Here is a 14,999-nt window from a genome sequence, read left to right as displayed (position 1 = left end):
ATAAAATTATATATAACATATAGAATGAAAGTATTGCCCCTTTTACTTCATATAAATCCAAAGACATTGAATAGGAATAATAAATGATTATAATAGGGCCATAAAATAATAGACCCTTCATGAAGCTAGCTGCTTATCTTATTTGTAAGTGTAAGGGGCATGCTGACTATTCAGACTATAATCAACTTCCATTGTTGGTACATATAGAAGAGAGCAGAAAGGTCATTCAAATGAATGGATCTTCCAGAAGTCCTCCGAATTGGCTTTGGAACCTATCTTTGTTCTTACATTCGATTGTAGATATAACTAATCTGGAAATTCTCTTCAAACAAATTAATAAAGCTATGTTTGTGAAAACTTGTCTCTGAAGGAGTTGAGGAACTCATCTGTTCTGTTTCACACTGGGAACAGGCTAATGATCTGTCTTACGGATACAAATTTCCAGCTCAGACAGAATTACACCTCTTTAAATGTTTTCTAGAAATGAGTCAAGCGGTATCCTTGCCCAGTCAGGATTATACAAGGAATCGTACACTGAGGGGACTCGAATGATCAGTAGTGTCAATGCCAATTGAAAATAAACTTGAAAGACTAGATTTGGCATTTATCTGCCTTCTAAAATATAGTGAAACCTTCTTAATGTGTAGCACAGAGGGATGGGAAAAAACTGGGCTTTGAAGTAACTAGCTTTCCATTATCTGATTTTTATTAAAGAGCAATCAGGCAGCTGGTTGACTAGGGAATAGCAGTTGCTTGGAATTATATATTATTTTGAATAAAGAGATAATCAGCTTAACGAAATTTTACTGTAATTCACTTTCTTGGAGCGATTAAACAGTCTCGATAGATCCTTAATTAACATACTCGCGTTTAATAAAATATGTAGATTTCCCCATCACCAAGTAGTAAGACAGTATTACCCATCATAGTATCTGGAGCATTTGCTTATTGAGAGCAGGAAGGCAGAGTAAGTGAGCACTGGTTATTTCCTGGTCTTCTGAGATACATAAATATTTGATAGAGAAACTGGAATAAGTTAGGCGATGGAGTTGTAGTGTAAGTCTCCCAATATAACAGTTACATAGTGTTTCTTCTAGCACCACCTTGCCCAGGGTCACTAGCTGACTTCTAGCATGGCTGTGAGGACAGTGTTTCACTGTCAAGAAGCACAGTGGTCAATCAGTAGTACTTTCTGTAAGAATATTCTTTTTTTTAGTCACTGAAAAAAAAGATATGCCATTAGGCTGTGATGAAAAATAATATTGAATTTTTGCTGCTTTTGTGATTCGGATTACTAAACCATTTCTTGGGATTTCCTGAAGCAAGCTGCATACATACCAGAGTGCAATTTAAATAGTAACTGGAATTCAGCTGAGGTCCCCTACTAAGTTAGCTTCACAGTGTCCAAGGAGGGCTGGTATCAGTAAGACTTGAATAAATTCTTGGTTCTCATTGCATCTAAACATGTCACGCTATGGGCAGGTATTCCAGGACAGTAGTTTTCAGGATTTGAAGAATACAGTTGAGTGAGTGTAGGCACATTGAGTGGAGAGAAAAGAAACCACCAATTTTGTGATGGTAACTGTTAATATCTGCCTAATCAAGTCTTAAAATATTTTAGGGAAGATGACAGGAACTAGTTTAGTGCTGAATCTTTTTTATTATTTAAAAAATTTATATAGTAAAATTGACCTTTTTTTTTTAAAGTATGCAGTTCTGTGATTTTTAAAAAATACATGTATAGATTCATATATCCACCATCAACACGATTTGGGTTCAGAACAGTTCCATCACCCCTAAAACACCTTTTTTGTGCTATTCCTCCATAGTCACACTCTAACTCCTTTGCCTTCTCACTCCTAACCTCTGGCATTCATTGATCTATTCTCCATCACTATAGTGTAGGCTTTTCAAGAATGTCTTGCAAGTGGACTCCTGCAGGATATAACCTTTTTACATTGACTTTCTGCAGAATGCCTTTGAGATTCATCCAGGACATTTGTGTGAATCAATAGTTTGATATATCTTATTGCTGAGTAGTTTTCCACTGTATGTATATAGCACAGTTTGTTTATCCGTTAAAGGACATTTGATTATTTCCAGTTTCGAGAGATTTTGGATAGAGCTGCTATAAGCATTCATATATAGGTTTATGTGTGAACTTAAGTTTTCATTTCCTGAGTGTGGTCTGGCTGAGTCACATGGCGAGTGTATGTTTATTTTTGTAGGAAAGCGCTACGCCATTCCTCAGAGTAGCAGTGTCATTTTGCATTTATCACCAACAGTGAATGTGTTTTCCACCTGCTCCGCATCCTCACCAACACTTTGTATTGTTGGCATTTTTAACATTATGCATTCTAATAGTGTGCTGTGGTATCTCATTGTGGTTATGATGTACGTTTTCCTAATGGCTAATGAATATCTTCATGTGTTCATTTTCCATTTTTTATCATGTATGGTGAAGTACATATTCAAATTTTTTGCCCATTCTTTGTTTTCTTACTGTCAAGTTTTGAGAGTCCTTTTATATATTCTATATACCACTTTTTTTTTTTTTAGGATATATGATTTGAAAATTTTTTTTTCCAGTTTGTTGCTTGTTTTTTATCTTTTTCTTAATAGAATTTTTTATAAAATGAAAGATTTTTATTTTGGTAAAATGTAATTTATTAATTTTTACTTTTATAGAATGTTTTGGTGTTACTTCTTAAGAATTCCTTGACCCCAGGTCACACAGATTTTCTTCAGTATTTTCTTCTAAAAGTTTTATGTTTTACATTTAGGTAAGGTTCATTTCAAACTTATTTTTGTGTAATAGCATTAGATGCAGGTTGAGGCAGAGCCAAGACTAGGGTCAGGCTCAAGCACAAAATTTAAAGAGGTACCAAAAACTCAGTAATTAAGATAAATAACATTTTAATACAACATAAAACAAATCAAAGTTACTCCAAAAAAATTCATGATGAATAAAATACCAATATTTTAAATAAAAATTGAAATGAGTAACAGTGCTGTGCCAAACTGTTTTAAAGCCCGAGGAAAAAGGAAAACTCAGTTGATCTGAACCTGTCTTTATTTAAAATTTTGATATTTTGTTCATCACAAATTTTTTGGAGGTGGGGGAATGCTACACTCACTTCTGCTTCAGTGATACTTTGAATTCTGGACTAATTCCCCAGGCCACGCACTACCGTTTGCTTTTCAGAGCCCTCAAATAGGTGCTCCATTTTGTCCAGAGTTACAACAGCGTTCAGAGGGAGACACTGAGTGAAATGTGTTTCCCCTGTCTCACCCAGAACGTCGAGTGTTTTTCGCTTTTTTCTTAATTAAAAGAATCACAACAGTGATGGCAAATGCGTAATAAAATAGTACAAATTGCAGCCCATGTGCCAGGGAGGAAGCTTTTAAGATTGCTGCACATTTGCAAGGACATCCATATTGCAGGAAATAAAATGTCAATGATCCTCACGTGAGTCACCCCTCTTCCTCTGATGGTATGTTCCTTTGACATAACTACGCCACAGGCAAAGCTGCTGGTTATTGCTCAGTTAGCTGCCATCCGGCATCTGGCATCAGGCATACTTTGATCAGTTTCTCGGTTATCTTCGAGTCCAGCTCCTTGTATAACTCTCCTATATGAAAATCAGATTAATGTTTAACAGAAGACTTTACAGTCCCTCTAAAGAGTTCATTCTTGTTTATGAGATCTCTTACCATCAGATATTTTTTTCCTTACCTTTAATCTTACATTCTCATGCTTAGAGCCCACATCCTTTACTCTAGTCCTCATGGCATTAGAGAACAGCTGGTCAACATCCTCTGTTTCGTTGAAGATTATAAAGTTACTGTCCAAATGAGCCAAACTTAGTTTTTGTTGTTATTGCCATTGTTTTTAACATTTCTCTGTGGGCTATTTTCTCAACACTTCTTTTGTCTTTGATACTCTTTTCTTAGCCAATTCTAGATTCTTTAGTGACCAAATTAGAGTAAGAGTCTCTTCAGTGCCATATGGGTGGTAAAGGCTTTGCATTCTTAATGCTTAGAGTAATACGTGATACATAGTAAGCATTTGGTGAAAATTTATCTGTTAATTTTGCTTTACCTCTTGTCATATTTTATTCTAGTATGTTCTTATTGGGACTTACTATAGTAGCCTATTCTCTACCACTTTCTCTTCTTTTTGTTTTTTGTTTTTTTGTTAATAGTTTTTAAAAATAAATTTGGAATTTTAGAACATAAATGTTTTATTTTGGATTTGATGGAAGTACACGTTTTACTTTAATTATTTGCTTTAAAACTTGAGATGATCCTTTTTCAGTCTTACTAAAAATAGCTGTTTCGAGTTCAGTAGAGGAAACAAATGTACTACAGAAGCTTAAAATACTCATAATTTAGAACTCTAATGAATGTAATTTGTTTTGGTCATTATATTGTTAACGAATATGATCTGTGTTCTAGATCTATTTTGTAAAACACACTCTCCTTTGAAGTAAAAATTATTTATTGGAATTTGTCACTATATTTTATTAAAAGTCTAATCATTATTCTTCCTTAGAATAGAATACATATTCTGATATATTTATCACTTCATTTCTGTTCTCATTTTCAGTCTTTCTTAGAAAAACAACTTTATAAATTTATTTAACAAGTAGATTCGTAATTCAGATACAGTTATTTAGATTCTCTATTCAACATTCTCTTTGCTGAAATAATGTTTACTACAGGAATCCAGATTCAAAACCTATAGCGAGATGTCTTTTCCCTTAATTATATATTTGGCAGCGATCTCATTTTGGGAGTTAAAGTGGGATGAAGGGCCTATATATACTGTGTCAGGCTTCGTAAATCATTGAAGGCAGAAGAATGAGGACTAAAAGGAGGAGGGCTTGTCCAGTTTAATAGCTTCTCCATTTTCTGGTGTCATTTAACCTTGTAACATGTTGTATTAAACGGCATCTACTACTTCTTGGTGTCAGTGGTTTCAAGGAAATGTTTTCTGTTTACTGTTTTGCTTTCATTTCTAGTCCTTTAAAACAGTAGAAAAGTTCTCATTTTCCTTTTGGTTAAGGAGAAACTCTTTTCCTTTTCTGTACAAGAGCTTAGTATTTTATTTTATTGGTGTTTAGATTTATCTCCATTTCCTTGTATGGACATAATTGCTATGGTGGCAAAACTGAAGGAAGACACAGCCACTAGATAATACCACCCTGGAGGAGAAACATACTTGACTCCTGTATAAGATATAAAAACTGGAGAACTTGATTTTGTAGATGTTTAAAGGTGTTCAAAATGACAGTGTTTTTTTATATAACGTCTAAACATGTAATACAATAATGAGTAGTGTTCTCTTGTCTAACCCCAACACCATATTACGTCCCATTCATAGACTAAGTGAAGGACTTTATGTCTTGTAGAATTTTCTGTGGGAGTTTTTCCTCTCCCAACCTGAATTTGATGAATGATCTTCAGTAATAAGTTTTCCAGCTGTTCTATCAGAACTCTGGCCAAACTTTCACAGTTATGTATAGTGTGAGGAAGAAAGAGGTCTATAATTAACACGTATCCCAGGATAGTGTTTATTCCTTTTTTAGAGTGATAGGTAGTGCTGTGTCTTCTATGATTAGGGGTTCTGAGACCCCCAAAAGGCTAAATAAAAGAGTATGATTTGTAGAACATACTATATCATTCCCCATACTATATTAAGATAAATAGTGCTTTACATATCCTCTATAATTCATATTTGAAGATTCAGCTTTTCCTGTATTTTTTTTTTTTTTGGTTTTACATACTTGATGATTTCCAAGGTTTGATCATATATGTATTTCATACCTAGTAGTTAGGGATTTAATAGTTTTATCCATTTATGCTTTATTTATTCATATAAACAAAGGATTTATGGTTATTATCTTTATGCCCATCTCTAACTATGGATAAAGGAGGAAGAAGGGTAAAGGGGCCTGGGTCTGTGTAGATTTGATTGAGAGAGGTGGCACCTTAGGTAGTGCTTCCCAAACTTTTTCACAACCTGGTCCCCATAATGGTTGATCATGCATGATAGAAACAGGTAAGGCTAATTGGCTGGGAGTGACTTGCCTGGGACCCCAGCACCCAGGCTCCTCTCAGGCCTGAGGGACTCCATATCTGGGCACACCAGCAACCTATCCTGTGCCCACCGGTGGGAAGATCACCTTGGGTGTTGAGACTGTGTTCCCAGTAAGTACCGCTTCTAAGTGGATCACTGGAATGGGGCCTCTGGGGTATTTGCCTTATGGGGCCCACCACCGATGTCGCTCACCTGTAGTAGACTCCAGCTGCCAGACTCCTGTTTGTTTCCTGCTCCCAAATTGTCATTGATAAGAATAATTACCAGATTTTCTTCAATCGTAATTTGTGCTTTCTTTGCCTTTGTAAGTTCTTCTCAAATAATAGGATTGGACCAAACTAAAATTTAGTGTTTTGAATTAGATGAAGAAAATGTGTTTAATTTTCTTACCCAAGAGACTTTCCATTTTCTCTGAGAACTTTTTCTTGTGATGAAATTCTTTAGGCAAGTTTATTATTAGATACAGATGTGATTTATTTAGTGCCAAGGACAACTACCAGATTCCAGATTTTTGCTGCTTTAGAGGTTACCTTAATTTTAGACCATAGGCTGTAAATGAACTGATTTTAATAAGTGCATTTTCCATAGTTTGATGAAAATTGATTTGATAATTCGATGCTAATTTTAAAAATATAATCTGTGCATCTGTACCAAATATTTATGGCATGAATAGAGCAACACTTTTCTTTGTTTGATTTTTCTGCAGCAACCCTTACATTTATAAAAGTTCTGTGGCATTTTTTCTTTTTGCTGTTGGGTGTCTACCTGGTTTATCAGAGAGAGAATTATTTGGGACAGTGAAAGGGAAAGATTGAGAAGATGTCCAGCAAAGAGTGATAATTGCTACAATTTGTATAGTGGAACTTCCTCAGAGTTTGAGGAGTGTGGAAGAGGAAAAAAAGGAGAGGTACGTGCTCAGTTAGAGAGAAGAGCAGAGAAAATGTCTGTCTTTAATCTTTCGCGTTTGAGGGATGTCTCCACAGAGATCAAGTGTGTGTTGAGCAGCCTTATTTATTGGATACTGAGGCTTACTCAACAGGTTTGTTGCCTGAACTTTAGAGTGATGAGGCCAAGCCCCATGGCCTGTGCATGCTGCAGAATAATCCAGGTTTGGGGAAAGCAAGGCTTTGTGAGAATAGGACAAATAGCCTGGAAAAGTTTAAAGAATTCCCATCTTACTCTTCTATTTCCCTGGCTCAATATTTTAATATGGAAAGCAGTTTTTCTTTCTCCATGAAATAAAACTTGTGAAAATCTGAAGAAATTTCTTTCTTCAGTACTTTTCCATTTTCATCTGCTTTCTTTTTATTTGTTTTAGTCTCACATCTTGATCTGTGTTCTGAGCCATGGGGATCACATATGGTCATTATGGCCATTCCAGTGTATTGGGTAGTCCTGAGGGTGTCCATGACCGTGAGACTGCCTCTGTACAAGTCTGAAAGACCATGTGACAGTCTGCTTCACAGACAGGTGTAAGGCTCTTTATATGAAAATTCTGAGAAATGCTTGTTCTCCCAAGGAATCACTGAGTTGGCTTATCCATTCTTGTACTTAATTACAAAAACCAAACATGAAAAAACCAGATGGAGTTTGGTTTACAGTATGGGTCAGCAGCTGGGGAGGATCAGGAAATGGTGTTTCATCATAATCATGTTTCAGATATAAAATTATGAAGGATGTTGGGCTTCTTTTAGCATGTAAAGTAGAATAAGGGTGGTGTTTGGTTATGTGCATTACAGATACCTAAGATGTTGCGCAGACATTGATTTCTTTTATAATAATAACATTTGCGAACTGGGTAGTGCTGGGTGTTTTCCTTTATGATTTTAGTAATACCATCTGCTTTTAAATATAAACTTGCTAAGATTTCTACTTTGGGGTTAGGTTGATTTAGAAGCGATATAAAATCTCTGATGTCCCTTCCTCCCCATATTCTAAAAACAGGACTTTGCATAATTAAGTAGTATAAGGAACAAGTATTGCAGTTAGGGACCCCCCACCCCACCCCGCCCCCAGCCCCGATCTGATCCCAGCTCCTTCAACTACAAGGTTGTGAGCTTGGGAAAGTTACCCATCCTCCTACAAGCCTCAGTTTCTTCTTCTGGAAGAAGAATAAGATTACTAATTTTGTAGTATTGTTGTGAGGATTCTATTACTTTAAATAACGCAAAATTCCAGATACCCGATAGTTTTCTTCCTACCATGTCCTAAAATATAAATTCATTTTTCTCATTGGTTTCTGTCTCCACTCCTTATTCGCTTCCATGATTTCACTTAAAGTAAACTAAAAAAACCCACAGAAATAAATTATTTAGAATTTTTGTGGCCTTTTTAACTTTTGCTGAGGTATGTAACTCTAAAAATCCAGGTTTGGAATTTTGACACTGCCGTCTGTACACAGGGCCCTCTTCTTCCCCAGCCCGCCCCCCTCTTCTTTCTTTGGTCTCTCTGTAGAGAAGACAGATCTCCGTGTTAAGTACGTTAAAGTCTCCTAACTTCTTGTCATTGTGCTTATGATCTCCAACTCCGGTTATCATCTCTTGATGGCTGCTGCTAGAGCTGAGTACTTTCGAGGGTAGATTAGGGTTACTTGGCACTGCCAAATTATTATGCTAAAATGAAAGTCGGCTTTGGTGTAAAAGACTAAACATAATTTTATGCTAAAATGGAGCTTAGCCTAGGCGGCTAGGGGAAGTCATTAGTGGTCCCATATGTTTTGGTAAGATGAAATAGATTAGCGTAAGGATAAAATGCTGTATAAACTTAATTGAGCAAATCAATATGTTCAAATACGCGGACTAATTCAGAATCTAGTTCTTTGCACTATGGTGGTCTGCTGCCATTTGGAACTCATGATATAATGTGAAGGCTTTCACTTTGACCTTGTAGATCTTGTCATGACATTCGTCTCTGGTCCTTTGATTCAGATATATTCTCTACCCTTCATTTGCTGCACAGCTCAGTCTGTCTGTACGTCTGAATGTGTCAAGCCCCCCGCCACAGAAGCACCTGTTCAAGAACACAGACAGAGGATGGCGAAGTCTTGGGTGGATGGTTAATTGAGCGAATGTGCTCTTTCAAGTAGTTATAGCTCATCTGTCTTCTGATAGTTCCTTGGGCTTCTAGCAGGCACGCGTCCCATTGTTGTTAAGTGAAGCCCAGTACGTGTGTTTGACAAGTTAGCGGCGTGGCAGCACTGCTTGCTCCCCAGCCCCGCCGCCGGCTCTGGGATTGTTTGGTTTGGCAGATGGCCAGCTCTCTGCTATAAGATGCATTTCCTTGACAGGACAAAGTACGGAGCCGCATTAGCTGCAAAGTTTACAAAGGTTAGCTAAACACACACAATAAATATTAATAAACAAAAAAGGCCCACCCACCTTTGACTTTGAATTCTGTTTCTTCATTCCATGTGTTGGAATCCCTGTAGTGTTTGATTAATAACCAGTCTTAGGGTAATTGAGCCTTAAGTATCCTTTGCCTAAGTCGTACTGCTCACAGAGCCCTCATTGGCTGCTTTGGTGACTCATTGCCATGATGGATGGAGCTCTGGAATGACTGTTTAGTTCAAGGGGTCTTATTTGCCTTCTCCTTGCTGCCGTGTAAATGTGTTTCTTCATAAGCGCTTATGCTGACCAGCCATGTATGTGTCTAAGAGCTCTGGAGGGTAAAGGATGTGAACAGGAATAGAGATGCAGTGCCCTAAGCTTGGACTCCCTGGAAAGCAATGAGACATTGGTCTGTTGGCCTGGGCAGTTGCCTCTCTCTAACATTTACACCCTCCGCATAGAGAGAGAGAGTAACAGTAACCTGCTGCCCCTGGAAACTGCCTATTTGGCTGGGTGTCTTGGAATTTACCAGGCCTACATTGTGGATGTTTTCCAATTCTGCACCCTGCTCACTTGAAAACATATTTGAGAACCAGTAATCTTAGACTGCTTAGCCAGACCTCTAGAGAACCAAGGAAGAGAAATAACTTTAATACTATGTCCTTAAGATTGTCGTGGGGCCGTTTGTGAGTGGCTGAGATTTCTGAAGGACCTTGAAAGCCCCTTGCACTATCTCTCTTGCTCTTTGGTTCATGCACACCTCTCTTTTTGGGGCCACATTAGGAGGGAACTAATCCTATTGCATTTATAGGGTACTCGAGTATAATAGTGATCCAGAGAAATAAAATTATTCTTCATAGATATTAATATTTTAACTTGAAAATTATCTCCAACTCCACCTAGCAAAGCAATCCATTTAAGCTTGGGTGAACTGTAACTTTTAATTCATTCCTTCAGCAAACGTTTATTGAACACTGACACTAACATAGGCACTTGGATACATTGCCATGCAGAAGAGACCAAGATCTTTGCCTATGTGGAACATCTGTTTTAATGGGGGAGGCAGATGATAAGCATAATTAACCGTAACTTATATATTATGTTAAATGGTGATACATGCTATGAAAAGAAGAAAAAGCAAAGTCAGGGGAGTTGTGAGATATAGTTTTAAATAGAACAGTCTGAGTAGCAATGACATTTCAGCAAAGACTTGAAGGAGATGAATATCGGCTTGAGTGAACCTGTTCTGTGGCAAGAAAACCTAAAATGTGAGATCCTGCCATTTTAACTTAATTTCCCCCTACAGCAGGGAAAACACAGCCACTCTTTCAATAGAACATCTCAACCCCCTTCAGTGGTACAGAGCTTGACAACCACGCTCGTGGAGTGCTGTCAGACAGGAATCAGAAGTCCTGCGGACTCTGTTATAGTTCTTCCTTGTTAGTTCCTCAGGAATCTCAAAGGATTTGTAGCCATTTAACTATATGCTGTTTTGTTTTGTTTTGTTTTTTGGCAGTCAGATTGGAGCCAGAATTTCCATCAAAAAGGATTGCAGAGATTCTTAAATGATTTATCTTAAAAAAAAAAATGTGGGATGGTTATGGAGGGGAAACCAAAGAAATTCAGCCCAAGGTAGATTTAGGAGTCAAATTCCGATTCTCATTTTACTACTGGGACGTAAAATGGCAGTACCTACCTGTGTGTGCCCTTTTCTTCTTAGCCCTCGTGCACTGCTCGGTGCATGATAGGTTATTAATAAACACTGAATCAATGTTTCCACTCATTTCCTCCCCCATCACAGTGAACCTCGCACGTGCTGTTTTTTCCTAACAACTTTAACTTCATCTTTTTCCCTCTAAATTCTATCCCTGCCATCTCGCCCACCTCTACCATTAAACTGCAGACAAAAATTAAAAGCAGATTGTGGTTCTCACTGAGAACTTCATGGTTCTTTTCGATCCCAGAACACCACTTACTCTCCTCATGAGTAATGAATTCAGAGGGTCTTAACTTCCCCGGCACCTTCTCTTAAACAGCTTTTCACTCGGGTTAATGTAAGTCTTTGTATTCTTTATCTGTTTTACTTCTGCTGTTGTCCTGCTGGTTTATCTCACAGATAAGGAGATACTATTTAATGCCTCCAAATATGTGTTGTTCTTGAAAAAGCTTTATGAGATACAGATCTTTGTGAACTAAAAACAGTAACCACCTGGCCTCAATCTGCTGTCCAGAGGGACATGTTGTGTGTGTAAAAGTATGAAACACTGCGATCTAAATCTGCTTCATGGTAAGCAGAACAGAGTTATGTGTGTTTGGCATTCCGAGATGCCAGTTTCACATGGCAGTGGAGCTGGGAAAGGCTAACTGTGGTTTCATGGCTCTCAGGAACAGGGAGGAAGGACGATGGACAGGGAACATCTTTTTTAAGTTTTATAGGGTGTTACACAGAAAGTGACAAAATGGAACCCAACCTCAGGAATACAACCTTATAGTTTAGAAAGAAATGTCCTAAAAGGTTCAGGTAACCATCAAGTTGATAGGCAGTTTGTAGTAAACTGGCCATCAGATTACCAGCAGGGTTTTTTCCATTTATTTGGCCTCCTTTAGTTGATTGCCATGCCTTTCCTTTTCAGAGTGTGGTCCGCTGCTTGTGGCATCCAAAGCTGAACCAGATCATGGTGGGAACAGGAAACGGATTGGCTAAAGTCTACTATGACCCCAATAAGAGTCAGAGGTATTTCAGAAGTATTGCCTGTTTTAGATTGATGACAACAACTGGGGGAGTGCCTTTTTTTTTTTTTAACCCTGCTTTTATTTATTTCCTTCTTTGATGGGGATCCACCCTTTTAGAAAATGCAGCTGGCACAGAGTAAAGCCTCAAACTTTTAGTATTGAATTTTAGAGAGGATTTGGATATCATTCTTGATCCATACAGAATTCAAAGCAAAAGTTTCCCGGGGATTTGCAGGTCTTTAGCTGAAAAGGTTGAGTACAAGGGAACAAGTCCTCCCGCTTTGCATCCTACCCTGGACAGTGGCATTAGCAGTGATGCATGTCAGAGTTTAATAAAACAGGGAACTGACCACTCACAGGAAATGGACGCAGCCAGTCTGTTTTGCGCCCTTTCTACTTGGACTTTTATCAGATACTGGTTTAGATGTTTGGCAGTGTGGTTCTCTGCCAGCCGCAGGGGACAACTCAAATGCTTTCCCCTTCCAACCCCACGCTCACCCCAAATGCCAAACATAAGTGTAACCAGTGTGTTTCTCAGTTATTTCTGTTTTCCCTGGGCGCAAAGATGCGTGTGTGTCCCCACCCAGAAAAGGGGGGTTTTCTTTCTCTCTGTTAGTGTCTAGTGATTGGTTAGCTCTTTCTTTAGAGTAAGCAAGCCTTGGTAAGCTAGTATTAAAATTCATATGCTAAATTCACTGGGATCCTTCTTGGGAAAGGAAACCCATCCTTTATTAATGAATATTTATTGATCGTAATTTGGCTCTGAATGGAAGCATACAGCCCTGTCTTCCTTCAGAACTTTCTGGACGAGGGTTGGAACGCTTACCCTATAAAATAAAGTTATATGTTGTAGTATTTAAGAACAAATCGGATTTTGCTTGTTTTTTAGTAAAGACATTGAAAATGCTGATATAATATAATTAAGATGCAAAGGAGTCTGTTCCACTTCAGAAAACGATGATCTCGTTTGATAGCGCTTATTTAGAAAGCACTATCTATGGAGTCTTTAAGAAATTTGCTTATTTACATTTGCCTCTCCTGAAAGGGACGGCTCATATTGTTAAGGAGAAGTGAAATGTTCTAAACACATTTAGGATTAATCCCACACATTCTTGGGCTGTAGACACTTGTACTCTTATATTTGAGATGTGGACAAATTGTCACTTAGGGTATAGACCACCTAGATTGCTTTTATCTGGGACATAAACTAAGATTTGAATGCCTGACCTTTAGGGTGAAAAGGTGTTATCTATATCTCTTTAAGATTTTTATGTCTAATTTTTTCAGACCAGCCTTCTGCTGTGCTTTCACTGACAGACAGACTTGCTTTCCCATACATTTACTCTCTTATCAGTGAGGCCTGTGAGGCCTCCTTTCTAAGGAAAGTCAAGGGCATGGTGCGATGGTGTGCACAGAGTGAGTTCCTGGAAGTATCTGATACTTTCAACATAGGTTTTCTGTTTCTAAGACCAAGTAAAGAAAATAATATGCTTCCTCCCCCCCACCCCCCACTCAGGGGAGCGAAATTATGCGTGGTTAAAACCCAGCGGAAGGCGAAACAAGCTGAGACTCTAACCCAGGACTACATCATCACCCGTAAGTTGTTAGCATGGTCTCTTCCTCATACATCTCTCTTCTTCTCTAGTGTGGTGTTGATCTCATGGCTTTAAAGACAGGAAAAGCCCTCAGAGTTCAGGCATATATTACAAAATATCCCGTTAATGTGGACAGGGCTGCGAGTCATGTAACAGCTAACCCCTTTAGCTTCTGTGACTCATCACAGAGACAGAGTTATTTCATGTAACTTTCAACCCAAAACAGAAAAGCCAATTTGAGCCTAATGCATTACTCCATAGCAGCCTTTTAAAGAATAACAATCTGTTCTAAGAATAAACAAGAGAGAGTTCTGGTCTTGGAATCGGGGGACCTGGATGTGTCCAGTCCCATTACTAATGGGCGGTGTGACGCTGAACCACTGGACTTCATCAGGAGAGGGAGGAGACAAGCTGAAGGGTCTCCCATGGCTCCTTCTGAAATTCTGTGACCAAGAGATGTTTAGATATAAAATTAACTACCTGGGGTATGATCAGAAATCTTACCAGGACAGAGCAGCTTCCCTTGGCTTTGTCACAGAACCCCGTTAATCTGGCAGAGTTTTGTTTCCCAGAGCCACAGTCTCAGACCAGTTAAGGGTAGTGGCTAGGAAGGAAATCTCGGGTGCCCTAGCAGTTGTCATTAGCAGATACCCTTGTGGACTTCATTGGAGTTTCTTTCAGTCTGAAGTCCAGGGCGCACAGTGCTGCTCGGTTTTCTTTCTGGTGGTGGGTCTCGTAAAAGACCGTCTCCCTTGGAACTTACGATCAGTGAAGAGATCCCATGACACTTTCTGCCAGAGTAGCAGTGTCAAAGTCGGTGTCATTACCAGTCTAGCTCATGTAATTACTTGCAGCCTACTTAAATTCCTCCAGCCGTTTGAAGTGAAAAGCTATATTCCCCCCTCCTAAAAATACTATTGTGTCGTGTTGCCCAGTAGAGTGACGAGTGGCTGCGTTTCTCAGCGCCCCTGACTCAAGGCGAGCATGTTCCGCTGGTGAGCGTTATGGTCTTGGCCCAGGCTGGCAGTTAGGGTAGAAGACAGGGTAATACTGGAAGGGTTTTTTGTAGTATAGACAGCTCTGTTATTCATATTATAAGTTCTTTTTAAACCTGTATTCCTTTACTTTCCTTTCCCAGTCCTCTTGGGGAAATTTTCCCTTTTAAAGGAGATTTTAATCTGCAGGGAAGCGTCCAAAAAAATTAGGTACTTTTTTTGGTCAAAAAGAAAAAGAGATTCTAAG

The 14,999-nt window shown here is 38.5% G+C and overlaps 1 protein-coding gene across 2 annotated transcripts in view; it reads left to right on the top strand.

Moving 5' to 3' along the window:
- The window catches only part of WDR70 (WD repeat domain 70), a 228,362-nt gene that overhangs the window by 193,980 nt on the left and 19,383 nt on the right, over positions 1 to 14,999 (top strand). For both annotated transcript variants that reach the window (XM_016142476.2, XM_016142475.2), the window contains exons 14-15: positions 12,063 to 12,163; positions 13,679 to 13,758. In XM_016142476.2, the coding sequence (XP_015997962.1) occupies positions 12,063 to 12,163; positions 13,679 to 13,758 (181 nt within the window). The remainder of the gene's footprint in view (positions 1 to 12,062; positions 12,164 to 13,678; positions 13,759 to 14,999) is intronic.

Source organism: Rousettus aegyptiacus, unplaced genomic scaffold (genome assembly GCF_014176215.1).
Source record: "Rousettus aegyptiacus isolate mRouAeg1 unplaced genomic scaffold, mRouAeg1.p scaffold_m13_p_8, whole genome shotgun sequence".
NCBI classification, from domain to species: domain Eukaryota; kingdom Metazoa; phylum Chordata; class Mammalia; order Chiroptera; family Pteropodidae; genus Rousettus; species Rousettus aegyptiacus.
This window is presented reverse-complemented; position numbering and strand designations above follow the sequence as displayed.